Source organism: Arachis hypogaea, chromosome 17 (assembly GCF_003086295.3).
Source record: "Arachis hypogaea cultivar Tifrunner chromosome 17, arahy.Tifrunner.gnm2.J5K5, whole genome shotgun sequence".
Classification (NCBI taxonomy): domain Eukaryota; kingdom Viridiplantae; phylum Streptophyta; class Magnoliopsida; order Fabales; family Fabaceae; genus Arachis; species Arachis hypogaea.
The window spans coordinates 131927742-131954976 of NC_092052.1; the positions used below are offsets into that span (position 1 = coordinate 131927742).

The window sequence follows — 27235 nt, forward strand, 5'->3', positions numbered from 1 at the left end:
TTGACTAGTTTGACTAAATTTTCATCTAACGGCTCTCAGGTATCAACTTTACGTAAAGTCGACTTCACCTGAATTTTAGAAACAAGAAATATATAGCATTTAAACTAATTAAGTGTTAATCCAACTAAGTTAATACAATTTTTGATAGCAAGACTCAAATTGGAATCAAAACAAAAAGCAATGGTGAATTAGAGAGTGATGAGGGCATGCATGGTGCCCTAGTCAGAGGGATCTATGTCTCTCAATCAAAGAGAGAACTATTATTACTAAGTGGCTGCCATAATAAAGAAGAATCCCCCAAATGGATGGACCAAAACAAAAACCTCCTCAAAAGTGGGACCCACATGCCAGCCTGCATTTTGCCACCTTCAATGGTTCCTAAGGCCTCTTAAAATTCCACCTCTTTTTTTTCTAAACACCCCTTTGAACCCTAACACCCCATTATTAACCCTTGCTTTTCAATTTTGTATTGTACTTTCTCTACTTCAATTGGCTCATCTTAAAGTCTATTTGTATTTGTCTCATTGAAATCACTAGTTCATTTTCTATAAAGCAACCAACTTTTTTTCCCTTCCTTCTTCTTAACTACTATAAGAATAAAGTTACCTAGTCTAAAGAAATTAATTAATTTTAGAGATTATTAATTAGCATGTGTTCATAATAAAATTATGTCAATCAAAAAAATTTATAAAAATATGATAATTACTTTCACATAAAAACGTCTTTTAAAAGTAATCATCTAAAAATATACATAAATTTAATAGTTTATTTTCTAATATAACATATGTATTTATAAAATAAAATTTTGTTAATACAAATTTTAATATATACTCTAAAAAATACATATTAATAAATTTTTATTTTAATGCACTAATTAATAGTACAAAATCGTGCAATTAATTAATACTCTTTTTAACGGTCACAATAGTGATATAAAAATTAAATTAAAACAGCGATATGACAAAAACAAATCTATTGAATTAAATAATTAATGTGTACGCTAGAATATTTTGACTAAATTAAATAAACAAAATATTTTAATGTTTCATTTAAAAAAATGGAAGATTATTCCTAATCACCCATGATTAATTTGACATGTGCCGTACCCCCCACTTTCCAAAATCCATGCATCTCCCCCTTTGACTTAATTTCCTCCTCAGTTTTCGGAAATAGATTCTCTCCAATTTTTTTAACACTTAGAAAAAATAAAGTGTGATCTTTCATCTTTAATTTATAAGTAGGACTAAAAATAAATAGAAAAGAGAATAATAAAGAGTAAAATTAAATAGTAAACACTATCTAATTTTTTTACTGAAGAGAATCTACTCCCGTTCTACATTATTTTATTTATTGTCACACCCTATAATGATTATCATTTCTTACTTTTCTTTTTCTATTATTGTACTAACTACTGAGTATCTTTGTTGGCAAAACCCCACCACTATAACACAAGGCCCTAGCAAGCCAAACCAAAACACAACACAAACTTTCTCTCTTTCTCTCTTCAATTTCGATCTCACACTCCCAATAACACAATTTTATTTTACACACTCAAACCAAAACACAAACATGAACACTGATCATTTCCAAAAGAATACCATGTACATAGAAACACCCGAAGCTTTTGGAGAGGCTACCAAGAACTTCGACGATGACGGACGAATCAAGCGAACCGGTATATTTTTAGTCTATATTTTTAAATATTATTAATTACTGATAAAAAATAATAAATTTTGTTAATCCTTTACTATTCATCTTATGAAAATTTTATATACGAAACTCACATAAGTTATAAATTTATGGTTCAGAAGGTTAATATTTTAAATTATCAACTTCATATAAAGACAATTTCACGTATGATTGAATTGATGAAGGTACATGGGTAACAGCAAGTGCTCACATAATAACGGCGGTGATAGGGTCAGGAGTGTTATCACTTGCATGGGCCATTGCCCAAATGGGTTGGGTGGCCGGTCCGGCGGTTCTCTTTGCCTTCTCATTCATCACTTACTTCACCTCCACTCTTCTCGCCGACTGCTACCGCTCCCCCGACCCCGTCCACGGCAAGCGAAACTACACCTATTCCGATGTCGTCAAGGCTACTTTAGGTCATTTTTCGTATATTCTTTCATCCTCATTCTATTTTAAAGTGAAAACTCATGTGCAATCGACTTTACGTAAAGTTGACAATTGAGAGTCGTTAGATAATTTGACTGATTTGACTAAATTTTCATCTAACGATTCTCAGCTATCAACTTCACGTGAAGTCGACTGCACCTGAGTTTTCACAATAGGGCGATAATGTTAGAGGAAAAAAAAGGTTAAAATTTATTTTATTTAATATTCATTAATTGTAATGAATATTAAATAAATAAATTCTAGCTATTTTTTATTTTTTTATTAAATATTTTTAACAAAATAATCGCACGTGCAGATAGTATATATATATATATTTTGAAAAATCACTTTACTATAATTTTATTTAAAGTTGGTAAGTGAAAATTATTTGATTAATATTTAATTATGTTAAAAATATCTAGCCATTTTTAACATTTAACTACTTTTATATCGATGTGTATTTAAGATACAAAATAGGTAAATCTTATTTATAACCTAAGTTTTGTTATTGAAACTTGGACTTTCCAGAGTCGTAATATACATCATCATGCATTCATGTCGTGACAACATTTATTAATTAATTTTACCCATAATTCATTTACAGCATAATTAAGTAAAAGTAAATAAAATTCACATAAAGGTAGATCTATCATAAATTTGTGTTTGATTTTTTTTTTTTTTTTTTTGAATTTGGTGATTTTAAGGTGGGAAGAAGTTTCAGCTGTGTGGATTAGCTCAGTATATAAATCTTGTCGGTGTAACAATCGGCTACACGATAACTGCTTCAATCAGTATGGTGTAAGTTTTTTCCAATAAAAACCTTACACAATTGACTTCAATATTAATAATTATTTCTTTGTCCATATTTAAACTTTCACATATTATTATTCCGTGTATAACATGACACGTAACTCGCTGTGTTTTATTCCATGTATAATTATGATTATTATTAATTAATAAAAGCTCTTAAATATCTTACATTACTAATGCTACTTTCCACTAACAATGTGTACTTTGTCTTATATTTTCGGTAATAGTAAAGAGGAAAAAAAAAATATTAAATAAGATAAATTTAAATTATTTTAATTAATTTTTTTAAATATTATTATATATTTTTATAAATCAAGTCCTTCTATGTTGAATGGCTTGTTTTGTTTCTTCTATTTTTTTTTAATTCTTGCGTCTATTATCATATATGAAAAAAAATACTTTAACCTTTACAGCAACTCCTAATCGGTTGTTACAAGAAAATATTTATATTAATAGTATATAAAAATTAAATTATTTTAAAATTTATTTATTTTTTCATGATATTAAAATCAAAATTATTTATTAATATGAATATATTCTACGTATTTAATTTTATTCACTAATTTAATAATAAATATATTAAAAGCTTAAATTTATATTTTTTATAAAAAAATTCAATTGAAAATTTTAATATGTACCCATGCTAAACCTACTAAAAGAAATATCTCACTAATTAAGCTAAGAGATGTGATAATGATAGTAAATTAATTAGTAGTGATCATAACTATTTGGTAGAAACTCAGGTGCAGTTGACTTTACGTGAAGTTAGTACTTGAGAGCCATTAGATGATTTAACTGATTTGACTAAATTTTCATCTAACGACTCTCAGATATCAACTTTACGTGAAGCCGACTTCACCTGAATTTTCACCTAACTATTTTTTTTTTCTAATTTTGAAATGATATGTACAGGGCTGTGAAAAGGTCGAACTGTTTCCACAAACATGGGCATGAAGCAAAGTGCTACATATCAAACAACCCATCTATGATCATCTTTGCATGCATCCAAATCGTGCTTAGCCAGATTCCAAATTTTCACAAACTCTCATGGCTCTCCATTGTTGCTGCTGTTATGTCTTTTGCTTATTCTTCCATTGGCCTTGCTCTCTCCATAGCTAAAGTAACAGGTACTAACTTTAACTAACTAACCAACTATTATCTTTGAATACACAAATAATTTTAAAACAAAGAGAATATTTAAAACAACTTCAATAGAATACTTTTTTAGATAGGTGAAAACTCAGTGCAGTTAATTTCACGTGAAGTTGATAATTGAAAGTCGTTAAATAATTTGACTGATTTGATTAAATTTTTATCTAAAGACTCTCAGTACTGCACCTGAGTTTCTACTTTTTAAATATCACTTTTGACTTTATTTAAAATTAAAATTTGTATCGTACCGTATTATTTTAAAAAAAGACAAATGAAATGCTGTCATTTATATATCTATTAAATTTATTAAATAAATATTATAATATTATTATTGTAATATTGTTAAATTGAAACGAAACCAAATATTAAAATAACAAATCTTGGATCGAATCTTAAATCAGTTTTTATGATGTATGGTTTCATAAATACTTTTATGTAGCATTTTATGACTTAAAATAAAATGAAACTAAAATCAAGTATTGGAGATATTTTTTATATTTATATAGAAAGAGTTGCATGATGCGTGTTTTGGGTTTTGTACGGTGAAGGTGGCGGCGGACAAACGGCACGGACGACGCTAACCGGCGTGCAAGTTGGGGTGGACGTTACCGGAACAGAGAAAGTTTGGAGGATGTTTCAAGCAATTGGTGACATTGCATTTGCTTATGCCTATTCTAATGTCCTCATTGAGATTCAGGCAAGTCTTAATTATTTTATTTATTATTAATATTATTATCTTAATTAGATTGAAAAATAATTTTTACTTATTAACAAGTTATAGTTCAAAAAATATAATTTTTCTATACTCATTTAAAAAGTTGTGAATTTGAACTTCTTTGTCTTTAAAAAAAAAAAAAGAGGTCTATGCATGCCTACATTTACAAAAGGTTTGGACGCATATTTTAGAGAATAAGCCAAATGTGTCCTCAAAAATAAAAAAGAATTTAAAAAAAAGAAAAAAGAAAATAAACTTTCAAGATTTGATAGGTGTAAATGTGTAATTTATATAACAAAAACTAATCATTAAATTAAGCTGCAGTAGTTTTTATGTGAAATTAATAGTTGAAATTATTAAATATCAACTTCACATAAAAATAACTGTATGTGAATTTTTACCATAAACTAATTATTATATATTTATAAATATATATTGTTTTTGAATTTGGATTCTCTAAAGTTTGAATTTCACTTTAAAGAATAAAGTGTAATCTTTTATCTTTGAATAATTTTTCTTTCATATTTATTATTAGTCCCACCTATGAAATTAATGATGAGAGATCACACTTTATTCTCTAAAGTGAAATTCAAACTTTAGAGGATTCAAATCTATTGTTTTTAATATATTAAATATATATGTTTATTTTAATTATATAAATAATTGATTTAGTGATTCATGTTTATCATGTTTAATTAGTATACGTGTAAAATAATTAGTGTGAAACACCAACCAAAAAAATGCACAGAAGCAACTAACAAAAGAATATAATAAATTCAAGTATTGTCACTTGTCAGTTCTCACGATATAATAACAAGAGAAAAGTATAGTAGTATCGTGAAATGCGTGTATAATAATATAATATATAAAGAATAGATATTCTTTTGGAGATTATAACACATACATGTCTATTCTAATGCGTTGTATTTGCATTGTCCACATACACCATCAAATCAAATAAAATAAAATCATCCTCCACTTAATAAAGAGAAACATATATATAGCTATAAACAGCCACATTCATTTATCTGGTTTCGACAGGTGTCTACAAAAACAATCATTAATTTCTATATTGGTATAGTTAGCCCCATCGTTCTTGTTTGTTATAATTATTACATGCCAAAAATAGTTACTAATAATAATGAATTGTCCCTATGAAAAAGGTGGCCATAGAAATATTAATATACTATTAAGTACAATATATTGGCTAAAAATTTTTATTATGAAAGATAAACGTGTGCAATTCAATTCTGTTGGTGTGTGTATATATTTTATTTTGATATGGAAATTAGTAATCGGACCTATCAATTACTTTATAATTTGATTTTTAAAATTTTTTAAATATCAAATCGGAGAGTTTAATTTGTTTGTTATGATTTTTTTTTTAAAAAAAAATTACAAATTGGAGGGTCCGACTTTTTGTTTTTTATAAATCGGATGGTCCGATTTTTATTCTCAAACAAATCGGAGGGTCCGATTTTCACATTTTAAATAAAAAAGTTACACATTTGAGAATAACACTCTTATTATCCATAATCCTAAAAAATACCATTTCCACCCCAATATAAAAAATAATTTGCGCAATATATTGCTTAATATTTTCCTTTTTTAATAATATTATAGTGTATGATTAAAAAATAATTTCATTTCTGTTAATAACATTTGACACTTAAATAAATGTAAACAAATTATTAAAAAAGGGTAGATAAAAAAAGATTAATCAGAATAATATGTACCTTAACTTATCTGATATTGATGGGTTTTTGCTAAAGTCAATATTTACAGCCATCAAAATGGTAGAATATGTTCTATGACTATTCAAAACTAAAGATTCTTAAGATTTTTATTAAAACCTATCATGGAAAAAGTAGTAGTAAAGTTAAATTACACCTTTCTACTAAAAGGTCCAAGAAAAGATGCTAAAGCTAAGGAAAATCCTATCACCATCACAATGGTATCACAGAAATGTGTATCACTATTTTTTTCCCCCCTCAAAGATTCCTTATAAACAAACAGTATGAATCATTACACTCATGAACCACTATCACCAATGGCAACTTGCAGGGGGAAAAAAAGAAGAGAGATTTTAAGTAAGCTTAGTCTTTGAAAATATTCTAAATTTTGATTTTTTTTTTTTTTAATCTCTATAATCTTTTTTTGGGTGGTCTAATCCCCATTTCTTCTTATTTTTGTATTTTGATCCTTACATCAAAATAGTATAACTGTATAAGTCATTCAAATAATCGTTCAAGTTTCTGAGACCAATTTATCACAATTATTCAAGGTTAAGAGAAGAAAAAATTGGACCTAAATCAAAATAATTTTTTACATATATATCAAAGACAAAATCTTTAAAAAAAGAGAAGTACAAACATTTTTGTACATGAGTTTGAGTGAAAAGTTTCACACCATTAACCACAACTGTAACAATCACAATATTCTATGGGCATAGTAAGTAGTAATTAAATAAATGGAGTCTATGTGGTTGCAGGATACCCTGAAATCAAGCCCTCCAGAGAACAAGGTCATGAAGAGAGCAAGTTTGATTGGAATCATGACCACAACCATATTTTATGTGCTATGTGGCTGCATAGGTTATGCAGCATTTGGAAACGATGCACCCGGAAACTTCCTCACAGGGTTCGGATTCTATGAGCCATTCTGGCTAATAGACTTTGCCAACGTCTGCATCGCCGTCCACTTGATCGGCGCATACCAGGTAAAAAGAAACTCTAATTTGACTAAAATAGTCTTTTATGTAAAGATACTAGTTGAAAAGTGCCAACGAGCTATAGCTCCAATGGCATAATCTCTCCATACTCACCTAGAGGTCGCTCGTTAATGCTTTTATTATTGTTGTTGTTGGTAGGTCTTCTGCCAGCCCATATTTGGTTTCGTAGAGAAATGGAGCAAAGAAAAATGGAGCAATAGCCAGTTTGTGAATGCAGAGCACTCTGTGAACCTTCCACTATGTGGAACCTACAGTGTGAACTTGTTCAGAGTGGTGTGGAGAACCTTATATGTTATCTTCACTGCTTTGATAGCTATGATGTTCCCATTCTTCAATGACTTCCTTGGCCTAATTGGTTCAATATCATTTTGGCCATTAACGGTTTACTTCCCCATTGAGATGTACATAAAGCAATCAAATATGCAAAGATTTTCATTCACATGGACATGGCTCAAGATATTGAGTTGGGTATGCTTGATTGTTTCTATTATTTCAGCAGCTGGATCCATCCAAGGCCTTGCTCAAGATCTCAAGAAATATCAGCCTTTCAAGCCTCAGCAATAATACCTTGTTCCATGTGTTATTATATTATATTGTTTTTCTTTGTTTAGTTGCTATTTTTGTGTGTTTCTTGTTTTAATAAGTTATCAGTAAGTTCATGGATAATGTAATGTTATCAGTGTCCTGTGGGAAAGAAAGAATGTAGCATGCAGTTTTAGTGTATATATGTCATGAATAATCAATCAATCCCCATGTTAGTTTGCCAAGTTAAGCACATCAATCATCATTTAACATTGCCATTGATGGTAACATATACCCACTTGATTCATTTATATTGTATCTGCATCAAAAGAGAGTATTTATAATGGCATAGTGAAAGTTTCAAGTGTCAAGAATCAAGTTCAGCATCCAGAAACTTAATCGACAACTATGTCCATGACTGGTGAGTTGCTGGAAAACAATATAACAAGCATCATCATGCTCACTCCACTTACTACTGTCATAAATATATGAGGCGTCAATCATGTACAATAGACATGTGATATGTCTCATCACTACTCTCCATGTTTCTACCATTAATAATAATAATAATAATAATATGAAAAGATGAAATGAACAAATCAGAAATTTTAGTAGACACGTAGAGAGGTAGAGGTTACTAAATACAGGTTCAAAGGTGAAAGCATGATCAAATATACGGAAGGCAAGATGATAAGTTAATTAACGTAAAACTATATTGCTTACAGTACCCAGAAAAAGACAAAACTGCATTGGTTATGCCAAGACTCATATTGGCCAGAAGGCTATGGTGGTAGATAACGAGCTTGTGAGCCGAAAATCATAACTACGCTTTAAGCATAATTTCAAGCTTATTTTCCAAGCCTTGGGGACTTAATTTCCAAAGTCCAAACTAGAGTTAAATCTTAATTTGGCCCCTGAAATTTAGTCCGATACTCAGAATGACCCCCACAATTTCGTTGGCCCCAATTAGAACCCCCAAATTTGTAATTGTGGCTCCAACTTGCCCCTACAATCATCTCCGTCACCAGAATGCTGATTTGATGTAATTGCATGACACGGTGGATACTATTTAAACGACGGCGCATTGGTTTCGCGCCCAAACCCTTTAGAAACCATGTCATTTCAGTTTTTTGTGGGTTAAAACTTTCTTTCTTTCCACTACGACGATCATAAGTTGCCAAATATCAAGAAAACCCTTACACTACGTGGTTTCCAAAGGGTTTGCATGCGAAACCAATACGCCGTCGTTTAAGTAGTGTCCATCATATCATGCAATTGCGCTAAATCAGCATTCCGGTGACGGAGATAATCGCAGGGACAAGCTGGAGCCACAATTGTAAATTTGGGAGTTCTAATTAGAGCCAACGAAATTGTAAGGATCATTCTGAGTCAGGGGCCAAATTAACTCTCCAAACTATCCCTTGGGGCCTTTTTAATTGTATTTTGGTTTTTTTTTTTTTTTTTTGGGAAGAGGGGGGGGGGGTAGTGCTTGGGCATTGTTGTGGATCAGGCCCCTAATTAACAGGGCTTTCCTTAGTTAGAAGCCAGTTAGCAACTTAGCATATAAATAGGGCTTCTCCCAAATAAATAGCCCTTACGATTTTAACTACTTCACCGTCTACCTCTGATTTACGATAGAATCCATTTCCATAATACACCATTTTTTCATTTTCTTTCTTGTGTTCAGTCTTTCATTGTTCCAGTTCTCTCATTTTTCTGACACTGAATAGCAATACCATTTTGGACATAATGTAAATCTATCCGACAACATATGATGTATCTTGAAGTTTGGTTCTGGGAATGTAAAACCCAAGTGTGCATAAAAGCAAGGATGGGGAATGGTCTTTTCTATAAGATGACAATTAACACTTTACACTGCTTTCCTTCTACAATTTGTGACATCAAGATATAACAGTAAGCAAAATAATGAACTCAATTGCAGCTACAGAGTAAAATAAACAATGTATTACCCAAGTAGAGAGATCAACCAGACTCTGTCTCACTCAAGACAAACGCCTGAATAAGACTTTGGGCAGCATGAGTTTGCTCCGGGGTTCCTGATATTATAATCTTGGTTTCCACAGCTCCAGGCTTTGGATCCATAAATTTGATATTTGCGTCAGAGATCTGGAAGTGTTGATCAAATTGTAAATGTCAAAATCATAAAGTGTTATGCAGTGACTTCATCAACAATCACACCACAGCACATTTGAAGTTAAAAGCAAATAGAACAGAGGGTTAATGATCTTGTCATTTTAGTCATGCATTATTGATGTCAGAGTCACATTAATACATATCAAAGCTATCACACAAGTAAAATACAAATGATATGAACAATGTTAAGATATCTCTTCTGAGTGTTCCTAGAGCATTCAAAACATAAAGAATATCAATGCATGTGTATATGTATGCCGCAGCTATGCCGTATGGAAAGCGCAAAAGCTATCCATCAGTAAACAGTAAACACCAGATGTAAGCTACAAAATTATAATTGCAAATTTTCAAAAGTAGTGGATTCACCTCAAGTATTTGTTTTAGGCATTCACCATCCTCCCCATAAATTACAGGCACAAGCTTTCGAGGAACAACTACTTCAACTGTGGTACTAGTGATAATTGGTTGGCCCCCACTACACAATAAAAGTCAGTTATTATAATATTATAATTATAAAATCGGAAGGGGAATTGAAAAATTATAGCAAGAAATTTATTGACAAAAGAAAGACAAGAAACATACCTTGCAAATCCTGGAATTCTCCTATGAGGGCCTCCTGGAAAGTCTGGCAAGCCCATGGGTCCACCACCTTCTAGTAACCCCTAGAAACAATATATCCAACATAACTCTTAACTACTGGTAAGCCCCGTCAAAGAAGGAGCTTCTTTAAGCATAACGGCTCCTTAGAAAAATATGATATGTTATAGGTTCAGAAATATTACAGCCAGAGAACAAGACTATACTGCCTGGTCTGGCTTGGTTAAGGACATATTTGCCCGTAATCTGTCCTCCACTATAGATATTGATTTGAACGAGGTTCTTATCATCGCCTAAATTAGAATTAGGCCAGAATTTAAAAATTTTTTTATAATTTAAAAAAAACTTCCCTGCCAGGGATTGAACTAGGAAGTCACAGTTGATGTTAAATATGAAATTAAATACATTAACTAGAGCTTTGAAAGAATATATTTTTTCTAATTTTTATTGAGAACCCATTAAGAAATTATGAACCATAGGGTTTTATAGTAGATGACCTAAATCTAAATCTCAATTATATATAAATATGCTGCAAAGGGTTTAGCAAGAATAAGCTAATACCTGAGGACCCCAAGGCTTCCTTTCGGATAAATGAGGAGGAATGCCTGGTCTGCGTATATTATTAATAAAAGGAGGACCATCATCAAGGGGAAAACCCCCGTGTGGAGGTGGACCTAGATTAGAATACATCCGTGGTGGTGAAAGTCCTCGCCTTCCAAAGTAAGGTGGGAATGGAGGACCTTGATCTAGAAATGGAGAATTGGAAGGATAATTGATAGATGGAAATGCATCACGAAAGAAATGATGTCTTAGTCTTGTGGTTACTTGCAGAAGTGCATCGTGCACTGCCTCAACTTCTCCACTTATCTGTCATAAAATCACAAAAGATAAGCAAAAGGTGAAGCATGACTGCAATAACACTAGAAAATGAAAATTTGTTTCAATTAATAATAACTGAGCAACCTTGTCAGTCCAATTAATAGAACAGAAAAATCACAACCATATAATTGAATATCAAAAAGTTACTCCAACTGCTCTGAAAATCCACATGACTTTACAATGAGCTTTTTATTTACCTAAGAGAACATGGTTAGTATGTTGTATAATTAAGGTAACATCCACCTTGTATCTCCTAAATCCAAGGAAAGCAATCAAATTCGAGTGAAATAATTACAAGATATCAGCAATCACTACATAAACAATAGTCAGATGAGATAAAATGGTATATGTAATTTTAAGAGCATCAAACTTGGTAGAAATCCCACCTGAATTACTTCTTCATCTTCTGAAGCACACTTTGGAACCTTATCCTTGCCTAATATACGGATATGGGCCCCTGATAACTTCCTCATTTCAGTTATGATGGAACCACCCTTGCCAAGGAGACAACCTATTTGATTGGAAGAAACAAGAAGCCTAGCTAACATATTATGCTCTTTGGGATCAGGTATAGACCTTCCTATTCTGCTCTGCACACGAAATACAGCCTCTTGCACGGGAGATACTCTATCATCTGGGTGCTGCGATTATTAATCTAGTATCAGCATAAACAGGAATACAGCTCCATAACAATAGTTCAAGAAAAAAAGGGGGGAGGGGGGAGATACTAGCACCATACCGCTGGACCAGATATGACAATAATGCAATGCTCTGAATCTGGACTGCCTTCTATAACCTTAATTTCACTAGCTGTCTCCTGTTGCACAGCCTTTATGATTGCTCCACCTTTACCAATAACATTTCCTACTCTTTCAGCATGACACAATAAACGGAAAGTAAGCATCTCCTGTGAAGGCCTCATGCGTCCATGTATGGCACCTTCATGAAATTTGGGAATTACAGGAGGACCAGGATGAAAAACAGAAATATCATGAGGTCCTGCAGCAAAAGGCGCTCCTTGAGCAGCAAGAGAACGGTTATGTGGTGGGAATTGACCAGATGAATGAGAAGATGGTCCTGTAGGATTGGCACGAAGAGGTTCATGATCCCGAGGTGGATTTTCCAAAAGTTGTTGAGAAACAGATTGAAGAGCTTTCCTGACGACATCAATTCCACCCGTGATCTACATCACAGCATACATATGAAAAATAATGCTAAAACAGCATGAAGAGGGTTTAAACAGGGTACTATGCATACATGCAAAAGCACACATACAGAAGTAAGAAGTTACATTTAAGTTTTGACAGTGAATCAAATAGTATTTGACCAAGCAAACAATCCTGCAAGGTCTTTGCAACTTCAAATAACATTAACAATGGTAGTTTTGTACAATGAGATGCACTTTTTTGCTGTTTTAGTTCAGACAGAGTGACAATCATTTACCTGAACAAGCTCATCAGAATCCGATGCACACAGTGGAAGTTTGTCCCTTGGAAGGATCCGAATCTGTGCCCCACTATCAGCTGACATTTGCTTTATTACGCTACCACCTTTCCCCAGAAGGCATCCAACTTGACTAGAAAGGACAAGTAGCCTAAAAACAAAGGACAAAGATTTACTACCTTCTTTATCCCCCTCTGTTGTCTCCTCCATTCCTTCAACCATCTTCTCAAAAACCAGCGAGAGAGCCTTCCGAATGGCAGAATGCCCCTTCTCGCTCTTCAAATCTTCAACCGGAACAGACCCCTTATCCTCATCATTGTCTGCATCGTCTTTTGCCCCAATCTCCTTCTCCTTGCTCTCAGCTTCATCATCATCATTTTTATTGTTGTTGTTATTGTTATTAACCTCCCTTCCTTGGTCAGTGACTTCCTCAGTCTCCTTATCAGAACCTAGAATAGTAATAACCCTCTCATCACATCCAGGTACAGCTTCCTCAATCTTAACCTTCACACCAGTTTCCTGTCGGATTTGTGTCACGGTGACACCACCTTTGCCGATAACACTCCCAATCCTCGACGCGGAGCAGAGCAACCGGAAAACAACACTTCCCGGAGCAAAATCCAACGGCGGAAAACCAGTTCCTGACTTTTGGCGTTTCGCTTTCCCATTTGGCTCCGCATTTGGCCTCTTAGACGATGTCATTGGAAACTAACACTGATAATAAACAATGTGGCACACCTATTTTCACACCATAGCATCAGCATTATCACTAACTAACACAAGCACACACATATAATAACTACAATTCAAACCACAAGCTTCTGTGCCAAAACTATTCAAGAAGTGAATTGAATTGAACAAACATTTAATTGCCAAATTCAGCTAAGCAATAAAGTACTTATCAGGATGTTCAACTTTTAAGTACGGCAAACAATAGAATTTAATGAAAGAAACATTCAAGAAAAAAGGAAAACGAAACGAGAAATTGAAAAACAGCATGCGTATTATTGAAACCTTGAGGAACGAAATCGCGAGCGAGAGCGAAGGGAACCGAAGGGAGAACGAAGAAGAAGAAAGCGCCGTATGCGGCCGGCGTCAGCGATGTGATATGAGACGGAAAACCCCCAAAGTTACAGAAATTTTTCCACTTTTTTCTTTTTCTTTTTGTTTTCTTTCAAGCTTTTTTCCAGTGAGAGTCAGTGACCAAAACCTCTTGGGATTTGGGCTCCGTATGGGCCACTATTATTGGTTGAGCCCATAATAATTGGGCCAAAAAATTATAAGACCTCTTTGAAAAATTTTATTTTTTATGTCTATTTTATTTGTATTTTGATTAATTTATTATTTTGTTTTTCATAGTATCTCTCAATCTATTGGGTAACTAACTTAATTAAGCTCCTTTTGATAAAATAACTTAAACAATAAATGACTCTGTTAAAAGTAACTTATAAATAAGTTATTTTGTATTTGAATTTTTAACTCTAAAAGTGCTTATTTTAAAGAAATATAATGAAAAGTAGAAGTATTATGAGAGAAGTCATTTTTTTTAACTTCTCTATAAGCTCCAAAATAGCTTCTTAGAAAGTTACAATTTGATTTTGAAAATTGAACCCGACATTAATACTACTACTTTTCATAAGTCAAAAGTTAAAAAAAGTTACTTCTAGAGTTTCCCAAACGGGCCCTAATTCATAACAAAATTCTAACATTTACTTAAGCTGACGAGTGATTAACCACTCAAAAAATCCAAGTTAATCCATTCGTATCTTAATTAAATACTAAAAAATCAATCCTCATTTTTTTTTTGTCCACGGTATCCCTCAGTCCGACAGGCCAAGGACTAATCCGTCGTGGATCGGAGCTCCATTTAAGGGTCTAAGGCGGGATTCGAACTTCCGACACTTATTTAAGCGGACAAGTGAGCTAACCACTTGACCAACCCAAGTCGGTTAATTCAATCTTTTTTTTTTGGACGTGTAATTCAATCTTGATTTTATACATATAAAAATGCTTTAAAATTTTATGTCCAAAAAAAAAACCCGTTATTGTGCTCGACACTAGAGGCCCTTCTGAGAACGAGAAAAATGTTTGTTGAATTGGAGCCCATTCCTCTATTCAGTTTCACTTTTTTAGTTTTTGTTTTCATGGTTTTGTAAAAAATTAAAAATAAAATATAAAAATAAAAAAAAAAAATTTTTCTTTTTAATATTTTCTCCTTTTTCTTTTGAAAATTATAAAATTCAAAATGCAATGCAAACTAAATAGGCTCTTGTTCTTAAATCACAGTTCATTTCTTTGTTCCTCAGGCATAAGATTCTTTGTTACTGAAGGAGTCCTTTCTTACAAAAGGTTTTAAAAAAATAGTATTGTTAGCGAAATAATATTTAAATTTATTTTATTTGATATAATATTTATAATTTTATATATATATAATATCTATAATTTTATATTTATTATATTTAATATTATATAATTATTTTAGTGATAATTAATGGATATTAAATAAGATAATTTTAAATAATTTAAAATAAATTTTTATTATTTTTTAAATATTATTGAAAAAATTTATGAACATGGTGGACAGGGATAAAGGTGACACACAAAATAAATGCATGCATAAAACGAAAAGTTTTCTACATTGAAGTGCACTCAACATTGATTATTTGAAATTCCTTTTTGGGTTGAGTCAATTCTTTTAATATAACGCTAAACTATTCTGAATCCTTTTGTGCAATGAAAGCACAACACAAGAAAAAGATGTAGCATTATTATGGAGTAATAATGCATTACAACTAAATAAAGGTGAAAGAGTACCTAGGCTATTCTGAATCTTTTTTTTTTTTTTTTTTTTGCCATAAGATGGCGGAGAAACACATCAATTATAAAAGGGGCTTTAAAATGTCCCACAGGGAACATCATTCATTTAAACTATAAAGATTAATATTATGATGGAGTGCTTTGTTTCTTGCTTCTTTTGTCACATTGTATTCGAGTAAATGATTAAATTAGTTACTAAAAGATTATTCATTATTTAAATTGAATTTTAAAATATGTTTTTAATTAAATTTATTTTTTAAATATTTTAAATTAATCATGTTAGTTCTTTTGTAACTTCTATTACTAATAGTGTCAGAATTTGTTGATGTAAACGTTAAGTAACATCACAACATATACCTAATAGTCTTAATTGACTATTAATCTAACTAATTTATGAAATTAAATTAAATCAACCCCAAATTGAGAGATTCTAATATCTCAAATTCTCCTATCAATTAGATTTTTATTTGATCTAATTTCATAAATTTATTATGTTAATAGTCAATTAAAATTCTTAGGTGTATGTTGTGGTGTCACTTAACGTGCCAGATTAACAAATTTTGACACCATCAATAAAGAAAGTGACGAGAGAACTAACATGACTAATTAAAAATCTTTAAAAGATGAATTTAATTAAAAAAATCTTTCGAGAACCAATTTAAAAATTGAGTGATCTTTTAGAGACTAATTTAACCATTTACTCTATTGTATTCAAGTACTGCTTTTGGTACATTTGTTTTCTCAACATTCTCTGAATTAAAATAACAATTTTTTTTTTACGGAAAGAAACATTTTTCATTCATTAAAAAGTCAAACTGTACTTACAAATATCATAGAAATATTAGTTCTATATCAATAATAATCTAATAAATATCTTATATATTGAACTATAATTTGATAGAGAGTCCTTATACTGTACAAATGTAAATGTGTACAGATTTACAGAGATTCTATTTTAACTATACTTTTTTTGACATGTGTCCATCTTTTGTCTTGTAAATGAAAAGTTGGCTCATAGCTTGGTTTTGAAGCCTGAAAATGAAACAAGTCTATTTATTTAAAAATTTGTATATGGTTCACCTACAAATGCATTGAATTTTATACAAGTGTCTTAATAATTGATAGCATTGTTTATTTTATTTTGTTAATCCAAATAATCCAATAATTTTTTTCTTAGTATTTTATAATAATTTTGATCTCACATTTAAATATACATTTGACGCTTTTTCTACAGACATATTAGTAAATTCAAAATTTATAATGTTAGAATAAATAAAATTATGATATAACATAATATTTATTATTATAAATACTGATTTGGTAAAAATTATAATTTATATTATAGAAAGTATTGAAATACATTAAACTATAGATTTTATATTTATAAATCTAAACGAATATAGTAACAAAAAAATTAAAAAATACTAGGCGAATAAATTACTTTTATAATCAAATTCAACAAGGTTTTTTTTTTTTCACTTTTTCTTATGTGCCTCCTCTTTATTAAATTTCATATGATAAATTGACAGAGGGATATAACGTGTCGACTGTTTATTATCATGGAGGACTAAATTGGTACTTTATTTTTTTAAGGGCTAATTAATCCGAAGTTAAAAATTTCAAGGACCTAATTGTCACTTTACTCAACCCTTTACTATTTTTTATTTTTTATTTATGTAGGATCGGTTCTACCGATTCAATCAGTAATTTATCGGTTGAACTAATAAACTAATGAACCAATAACTTGACCGGTTCGGTTCTGACAACTATGGCTTCGGCAACTCTTAAGGTGTTGTATTTTCCTGTTTTTGACGGCTTCGCTCAAACCACAAAGAAGGTACGTTCTCATATTCTCAGGAGGTACGTTCTCATATGCCCAGGAGGAATCAAGGAGGGGATCCTAACATCCCACCATCTCGCTAGGGACGATTTTACAATACCAGAAGGGACAAGGAAGGGGATCCTCACCTTCCTTCATCTCTCTGGGGTCGCACTTTCGAGAAAGAGAGCTCAAGATAAAACAATCATTCAAAGCCATACTTTCATTTCCAGCCATAAATTAATATTTATCATAGCCATCCGGCTCATAACATAACCCATAACCAGCCAATAATCATTATTAAATACAGCCTTTTGCTGGTCAACTTTTTCAGTGCGCATTTTTACGAAGGAAACTATGTTTTCTGACTCAGAAAATCCACTGAGTCCAAATATCATATTTAAATTATCAAATTTTGATTGCTAGATTTTCTAATCATATTCGCCCCTATTTAATTTATTATTTAATTAATTACGGTTTGATCGGGTTTTACAACGCAGACCGGCGAGGCGACGCAGTAAAGGCGCAGGGACGACGCGACGCGACGCGAACGGAGACAATAGACGCTGACAGAGGCACAGACAAAGCGACAGCAGTGAAGGTGCAGGACAAATCGGCGACGAGACGGCGACCGTGTAGTGAGAGGAAGAAGGTTGAGGCGCCGCTTTCTCCCCTTTGAAGAAGAATGAGAAGATGGAATCACGAGGGATAACAATGAAGCCCTGATTTACATTAGGGTTAATGTTGGAATTATTGAATTAGAATGGGGTAATTTAGGTACAAATTATAATTAAAATTTCTGTCCCGTCTTTAAAATTGTCTGTCTCCAGTGTCCCTACTTTTTAGAGGTACTGAAATACTGAAATTTTGAAGACGGTGACAGAAATTTAAGTACAAGTCTCTAGCTCAACAAACATAATACTAAGTCTCTGTCTCCCAGTTTCAGTTCAAGTCTCTGCAAACAAATGCTACCTTAGCGATGAGGTTCCGAAATTAGTATTGTCATGTACTCTCCCTAAATCAATTTACTAATAAGGCAGTTAAAATTAATTTATGTTTGACAATTTTATACTAAAATTAATTTTAATAAAATTAATATTGTTTGGATAATATTAGTTAAAATCACTTTTAGATAGATGATTACTAAAAAAAATATGATATTAAATTATAATATTATCTTTAAATTTGTTATAATCTTTTTTTATACTTTTTCTAGTATATTTTTCTATATTATATAGTATTTTTTTTAGTATTCTATTTTAGTATGCTATAATTTTTTACTATTATAATAAAAATTAATATTTATTTATTTATTACCTTAAAAATAATATATAAAAATTGATAAGTTAAGTACTCCTTTTTATAATAAAAATTAATATTTATATAAGTTGATTTCACATTAAATTTAATAGTCAAAATTCGATTTATAGATAGAATTCAATTTGCTAGTAAATCGAATTGGACTTTATCGATTTATCATGGACGATCAAATTCAATAATTCGAAGCAACCTAATTTGAATTACTAGTTGCCACAAACCATGTATAAATCGAATCATACTCATTCGATTTATTACTACGGACATCGTGCATGTATAAATCGATTCAGGTCAATTCGATGTATAAAAAAAATAATATTTTCATGTAATTCAAAACTTACCAATTCGATTTATTACTATATTGTGTAAATAGAATTTAACCAATTCAATTTATATAGAAATATGATTTTGGGATCAACCTAATATTTTTTTATTTAGGTAAATCACCTAATATTAGAATAGCTTTGATTTATTTATGTGTTTTGCTCTAATTTATACCATACTATTTTTTATTCAAAATTGTGTTTTTGAGTAATATTTTATAAAGTAGTGTTAACAGTTTACTAACTTAAAATATAAATAAAAACAATTCACTTTTTTGTAACTATTAGAATGTATATATATTTTATTAATATTTTTTTTGTCTAAATTATTTAATTTTATTATTAATAAAGTTCTAAGTCATTTTACTCTTATTTTTATGCTCAAGATTTTATAAATTGAAAAATTTAAGATAGAATATCGATAAATAATGACAATAGAAAAAAGTTTTTCCAAAAATATATTTTACTTTGAGGAGTGGAAAGTAATATATGCACAAATCCAAAGCAGTAATGCATATTGATAATAGCATCATTAGTGATTCATTCTATCCATTTGGAAATTCTCCCCAAAAAAAAAATACCAAAAACGGAGCCTTCCACCGTTCCAGTTTTAGCAGTTCGGCTCCGTGGTGGCTTCCGTACACACCTTTCTGCACAGACTTTCAAGCTGCTCCTAACCGCATCTCTTATGAACACATGTCATTTTTGGCTTCTTCCAATCTAAACATCTATAAATTTTTATAGAATAAAATCTGTACATTATAATTTTCCTTTGATAGAAAGTCCGGTATTTAAATCTAAACCGATCTAAACTGTACAATGTGCTATAATATTATTATTTTATTATTATATTTACAATTATATTTATAAAATATTCAATTTGTTATATATTTTTATATTATTTATATATTATTATTATTTAATAAATATTTTATGTTCAAAATGTAATTTATTTATTTAGTTTAACTAACTTATAATTTTAATTCTATTGTTATGTTATCGTTGATTTTTAAGATATTATTGAGACTTATTATGTCATTGTTAGTTATTTAAAAATTGATGTTGAGACTTGTTATATATATTTAATTTTTTTAATTTACAAAATCGCAAATCCAATCTAATCCAAATAACTTGAAATTGGATCGGACTGGATTGAATTTAAAAAAAAAAAAAACATCCAATCCAAGCTACACCACAAGTAAAATTAGTATTCGAATCGGATGAGTTTTTGACTCAAAACCGATCTAAACCGGACCACAAACACCCCTAAATTCTCTTATATTTAACATTCACATATTTGAGCATTTACTCGTTGAATAAATTTTACATCATTGCTTTATTAGAACTTTTTAGTAAAAGAGATCCAACAAATAATCTGTCATCAATCCTGATTTCTATATCCTTTATGTTTCAATTCTTGGTATTAGAATGTTAGTTAATTTTTCCTCTTGGTAACTTGTATAAATAAGAGTGACTTGTGTTGTAAGAAATGAGATTGAAACTTCACTTTCTTAAACCATGAAATTCTTTATCATTCTTCCAGCATGTTTATAAATTTCTTTCCAACTAACACCTCATGTTTAACCTTTAATATAATTATATAAGCATCTATAAATACATCCTAGTTATAAAAATTGAAAATTATACACAAACATTAGAAAACAATTGAGTATTATACATGTGAGGCTAAAATTTAAGAGGATATACAAATATTATTCATAGTATATGAATATTTACATTATTTATATATGTGATAGAGTTTTTTTGGTAATATATATATTTATGAATAGGATTAATATTGTTAACTTTATACAAAATGTATATATACAATAAAATTTTATTAAACTAAAAATGATATTATTAACAAGAATAATAATAATATCCATTCTGAAAAAATTATAATTTTTTCTACCAATACTTTATCAAATGCTTTCAATTTTGTCGTAATATTTTTTTTTAATTTAAATTGATAAGAGAACAAATACGAATAATTATATTTTTAAGTGATATTTTCAAACAATAATTTTTTTTAAATTTGTTTATTTTTTGCATAATTTTTTTTAATCATTTTTCAAGAAAACTAGTTGCTAGATGCGAATTTTTAAAGTTTTCACAACAATCCCAATTATATTATTTATTATTGGAGAAAATTCAAATCTATAAGAAATTTGCAGCAGAATTTCTAGTAGTGGCCACGTGTGCATAGTTTCATATGAAAGTCACATACGACGGAATGGGAGCACATAATCTACATCAAATAATTGTAGGAATTTGAATTAAGATGCTGCATCCACTTAAAACCTCGGTGGAGTCTCGGTGAATTATTTGCGTCCTATGAAACACGGACACTTCGTTGAGTTGTCTGTGTGTTAGATATATTTTGGATATGACATTTATTGACATTCGTCTGACACACGTATCTGTTATATTCAACTGTGTCTTAATAAAAAATAAAAATTTTTCTTCAAACACATCTAGATACATCTAAATACCATCACATATCAGTACAGTCTTATTCTTAATATATATTCTTAAAATAAATTTAGATATAATATATATTATTATTTATTAAAACAAAAAAATATTTTAAATATTTGATATAATTAAAATAAGACACTAAAATAATTAAAAATTTTAATTTATATTTTAATATCAATAAAATATCAAAATATCATTACAATTTATCTAAAAAATACTTTATATTTTATATGTATACGTGTCTCCGTGTTATGCAAGATTTAAAATTTGTATGTCGGCGTGTCCTGTGTCGTGTCGTATCCCGTATCAGTGTCAAGTGTCAGTGTCTGTGCATCATAATTTGCATCAAGTTAATGATCAAAGACAAAAAAATATATAACCAATTTAAATTAATTTAGTAAATAATTATTATTTTGTTTAAATAAATATTAAAAATTTAAATTTTATTTTATATATACAATAATTTTTTAATTTATACTAAATTTTTAAATAAAATTTTAATTCGTGACAGATTAATTTTTAAGTTATCAAATTGAAGTATGGTTGGAAAAAGAAAAGGGACAATAAGCATTTGTTAGTTGACTTGGGTTTATGGGCGTGTTTTGGTATATGAATATTCTTACATACCTCTCTATATATATTAAAGATAATCCTATATTATTCCATTTAACTAGTGTGGAATGAGAATCACATAATAAATCAAGTGACCTAAGGTGCAGTTATGTCCACTAATGTAAGTATCTAATCAATTTTTTTTTTCTTTCTCTCAATTCATTGCCATTAATTACAAACCCAAAGGCTTGGAGGTTCGAACATAGTTAGTCAAACCGGCTACCCCACCACCAATTTTGTCACATGCTATTCTCATTCTCACGTATCAAGAGTGTTCTTACAAATCGTGTACCAAATATTTGCTATAATAAATTAAGTATAAAAAAATAAATTATAAAAGTTTAATTTATTTTATACAAAATATTTAAGATAAAAATATAATAATAAAAAATATAATTATAAAAAAATTAATAAAAATAATAAAAAATATAAATATAAAATATATTTTTTATTAGTGTTTCTAATTCAATATTTTTGGACATAATGTCTGTTTTTGTGTTCCTATTTCAGTATTTCGTGCCTGTAAATAAATGCGGCTATAGATATTATAAATTAGTTATCAATTAATTATTGGTGAATGCTAATGTGCTCGGAAGAAGATAAAGAATGTAATCTTTGAACTCAAATATATAAATCTTAAACCCTAAACCTAAATTCTTAACCTTAAATTACAAATATTAAACTCTAAAGCATAAATCCTAAACTTTAAATCATAAATTCAAAACTTTAAATTTGAACCGTTGATATAAAATATAATAAATAAAAAGTTAAGATTTATTTAATAAACAAAGAGTGTAACACTCCATACTCAATAAATAGTGTTCAAGAATGTATCTTAGTTATTGTATAAAAATATATATTTATTATTTATAATTTATTTCTCTCTTTTTTTTTTATAATTATTTTGGTCAGGTGTAATTTGGTAATAAATTTTAAGATTTAAGTAAAAATGACGATTTTAAAACCAAGTTAAATTTTAGAGACGATTTTGTATGCAAAAAAAAGTTGAGAACAACAAAAATTTTCGATCAATACCTCAAAGACCAAAATCATACTTAACCTTTTTTATTATATTATTTAAAAAATCAATTATTATATTATAGTAAATTTAATTCTTTTGTTAAAAATATTTAATATATATATACGCAGTAACTAATTTGATAACTATATTTAATATTAACAGAGTATTCTTTAAAAAAAGAATAAAATTTTTTCTTATTATAAAATGCTTGTTTTTCATTTTGATTCCTAATTTTTTTATTTTGATTAAACTAAATCTAAAAATTATTTATTTTAGTCTACAACACTAATTTGTTTACGGTTTAAAAAATCTATTTTATTTTATACTTGTATTATATTTCTTAAGAATAACATCTCAAGGTTTGCTCAGTAACATATTATATGATAATAGCATCTTGTCCAATATTCTATCGCTATCAAGACGCATTTTAACATTTTTTTTTAGATATTTGAATATTAACCCTTTATATGATACAAAAAAACATAAAATCAACCACACAGTGGCTAATTTTTTTTGATATTGCAGGAGTGTGTGAGTTGTGCTTGGTTATGGTGTATACAAGTGTTAGACACAGGTGTGGAATAGGGAGAAATCGGACCGTCTGAATTCTTTGTTAGAAAATTCGTTGACCACAAATCGAACCGTCCGATTAATTTTTTTTTTTTAAAATCAAATCGGACCCTCTGTTTATACTTTTTTTTATCTTAAACTGAAAACGGACCCTCCGTTTACAATTTTTGTTTTTTTAATTTTTTTCTTAAAATGAAAACAGGCCCTCCATTTTTAGATTTTTTTTTAAAAATCAAAACGAACCCTCCGAGTTTGATTAAAAAAATATTTTTTTGTAAATCCCCTTTAATCGGACCATCCGAGTTCCTTGTTCTAAATCTCTCGGTTTGATTTCAGCCCCTTGATACCATATGCAGGAAAAACACCCCTATTCTCCATAACGCTATATCACCCCACACTTTCCTCCATATTAAAAATAAAAAGCGCCACATAATTTAGTGGTGGTTAAAAACATGATATTGCCTTGTCTATGAAATAAAAATTAAAAAAATTAATTTAGTAATTAAAATTTATTGAAAAATAAAAACTAAAATATTTGATAAAAACTTTTCAAAAACGGGTCTAAGTTCTTAAAAATGAGTATTTACAAATTTGTATTATTGTTCCAGCATAACCATAACTTTAAGTCCAAATGTTGCTGAAAACTTTGACAGATACAGAAGCATATATAAACCACAAAATAAGAAAATGACTACTTTAATTAACTTTTCTTTATATGTTCAAAATGGAAATCTTTCATATGACTCTTTATTAGCAATAACTTCATCACATTCGTCATCAAACAGGGACATACACTGCTTGATGTTATAATCTTCTTTTTTCTTTTTTCTTTTTTTTAACCGACCTAACCCACTCTCATCATATTTTTCAAGAAAAAAAAAAATCATCATTATTTTTCTGTTAATAGAAAGATCAATGACCAAAAATCTTAAAATTAGTCAAACTTCGGTTGACAAAAATATAGTACTATATTTTATTTTATATTTATCATTTTTTTCTAAAAAAGTTGTATTTTTGTTATTATATAGCATTTTTCTGCTCCTTTTTTTTTATTTTTTTTTTTATTATAGAAAATGATACAACCATCTTAATTAAGATTATATTCGTTCAAAGCACATATACCCCAAGCAATACATGCAATAATAATCTTCAAAGGTCAACGCTTATAAACATTGAAGATCAGAATAAACTATCATTTATATTCACTAAAAATTTAAGACATTAATAAAATTATTTATAAAAAATAAAATTGACTCGATACTCATAAAAAATAAAATTTTATAAATAAAATTATTTAAATTCTAAAAACACGAGGAATACGAGACAAGGACAAGAGGGCCAGGTGACGCGAGGGCGAGTCGCGGCACTGCGAGGACAAATGCGAGGCTTCTTTCTCTCTTTCATTATGAGTATATGTTCGCTCTTTTTAAGTCTTTGTTTCTCTTTTTTCTAAAGGTGTGAGTGAAAAAGAGTTGTGATAGAGATAATGATACTGAAAGTATAATTGTTTAAAGACGATTTTAATACCAAATAAAATGTTGGAAATAATTTTAAATCCAAAATAAAGTTAAGAACGATTTTAATTTTGATCCTAAACTTTAGAAATCAAAACAATACTTATTCTAAATTTTTATCTAAAAGTATAAAATCTTCTTATTAAAATTTTATCTAAGAGTATAATATATATATATATATATATATATATATAATTTAATAAAAAATAGAATATTGTGGTACAAATTTAATTCTTGAATTTATTTAATTAAAGTTTATATTTTTTTAATTTTTTACTCAATTTTAATATTTACTAATAAATCGAATAATTTTACATGACATATATATTTTGATAATTAATTCACATAAATTGAATTAAAAATTATTTGAAACAGTGAAGTTTTTTGTACTTCAATTCTATCCATCTCTTTAACCAACTAACTTTAATAGTTATTGTTGTTATTTAAAATTAATTTTTATCTTTCTTTTATAAAATAATTGAATAATTATTAGATATATATAATGGGGATAGTGCATAACTGTTTTTCTTAAAATACATTTCATCATATACAATTCACAAAAAATGTGTCATTATTATTACAAATATTTGAATAAAAAATCTCTTACTTAAAAGATAATCGGTTTATCATATTAATTAATCTCATATTTACAATTACTATATGTATTTAATTTATAAAACGCGAATTAATAGTTACAGTAATACATTAATATACTAATATTGATAATAAATAAATAAAAGATTATTTAATATTTAATATATATTTTCATGTTATTTAATTCTATATGTTTATTATAAAAAATTTTGTTGTGTTATATGTTTGTCAATTTAAAATTTTTAAATTTAACACTCTAGATATCAAGAAGAATATATTATACCTTGCGACGACACATACTCAACTCTTAGACTAAAAAAATAATAATAATAAATAAATAAAGAAAAGAAAAGAAAAGAAGGACTTCCTCCTCTCAATAGAGCTGACAATAGATAAGGTAGGGTAGAGTTTGGACTCTACTTTAACTCTATCTGCGGATTAAAAATTTTTTTAAAATTTTACCTTATCTTATCCACATGTTGAGAATTTCTCAACTCTTACCCTACTCGCACTCTAAAGTTATAAACCCTACCCTATTCGATCCTACCCGCAGAAAAATAAAAAAAAAATTAAGCAAATATAAAATTCAATAATTTCAAATTTTATACGTATGTGATGAGTTTGGAAAACTCTAAATTAACATTTGTGATGACTAAACATTATTAATTTAATTAATTGCAAAGATTATAATTCATATATGGTGATTAAATTAATTTTTGCTATGCAGATTTAACATTGGGCCAAAAATAAAAGAAAATGTTGCAAGCCCAAGTGTTTTATAAATACATTCAGCATTGATACAAAAATGCTTTGATTATTGTGGCTGAATTATTATTCTTGTTATTGGGCCAGAATTGATCCTAATTAGCCCAAATCAACTTTAATGGAAAAAGATCCAATACTTGGTCCGAAACCTATTGAAAGAAAGCAAATTGGCTTCATGCTTCCAACGGATTCCATTTCTTATTGTGATGGATTTCAAAATTTAATTTGCTAGCATTGGAAATATAAGTGAGAGAGAAAGTATGATTGACATGATTGATTGGTTT

General features: G+C 29.2%; 2 protein-coding genes across 2 annotated transcripts; one reads left to right on the top strand and one right to left on the bottom strand.

Annotated features, from left to right (window-relative positions):
- Positions 1–1389: 1389 nt before the first annotated feature.
- Positions 1390–8293, top strand: LOC112766308 (amino acid permease 6). Its single transcript, XM_025812214.3, has 7 exons — positions 1390–1675; positions 1875–2108; positions 2823–2916; positions 3841–4055; positions 4629–4777; positions 7287–7514; positions 7665–8293. Exons 1-7 carry the CDS (start codon positions 1570–1572, stop codon positions 8088–8090), a joined length of 1452 nt encoding a protein of 483 aa, XP_025667999.1. The 5' UTR covers positions 1390–1569; the 3' UTR covers positions 8091–8293.
- Positions 8294–9880: 1587 nt separating this feature from the next.
- LOC112765055 (RNA-binding KH domain-containing protein RCF3) lies at positions 9881–14301 on the bottom strand. The gene is made up of 8 exons (XM_025810918.2): positions 14136–14301; positions 13122–13859; positions 12418–12861; positions 12065–12319; positions 11361–11666; positions 10785–10864; positions 10569–10677; positions 9881–10175 (listed from the first exon to the last, which is right to left on the bottom strand). Exons 2-8 carry the CDS (start codon positions 13821–13823, stop codon positions 10032–10034), a joined length of 2040 nt encoding a protein of 679 aa, XP_025666703.1. The 5' UTR covers positions 13824–13859; positions 14136–14301; the 3' UTR covers positions 9881–10031.
- Between the last annotated feature and the right edge of the window lie 12934 nt (positions 14302–27235).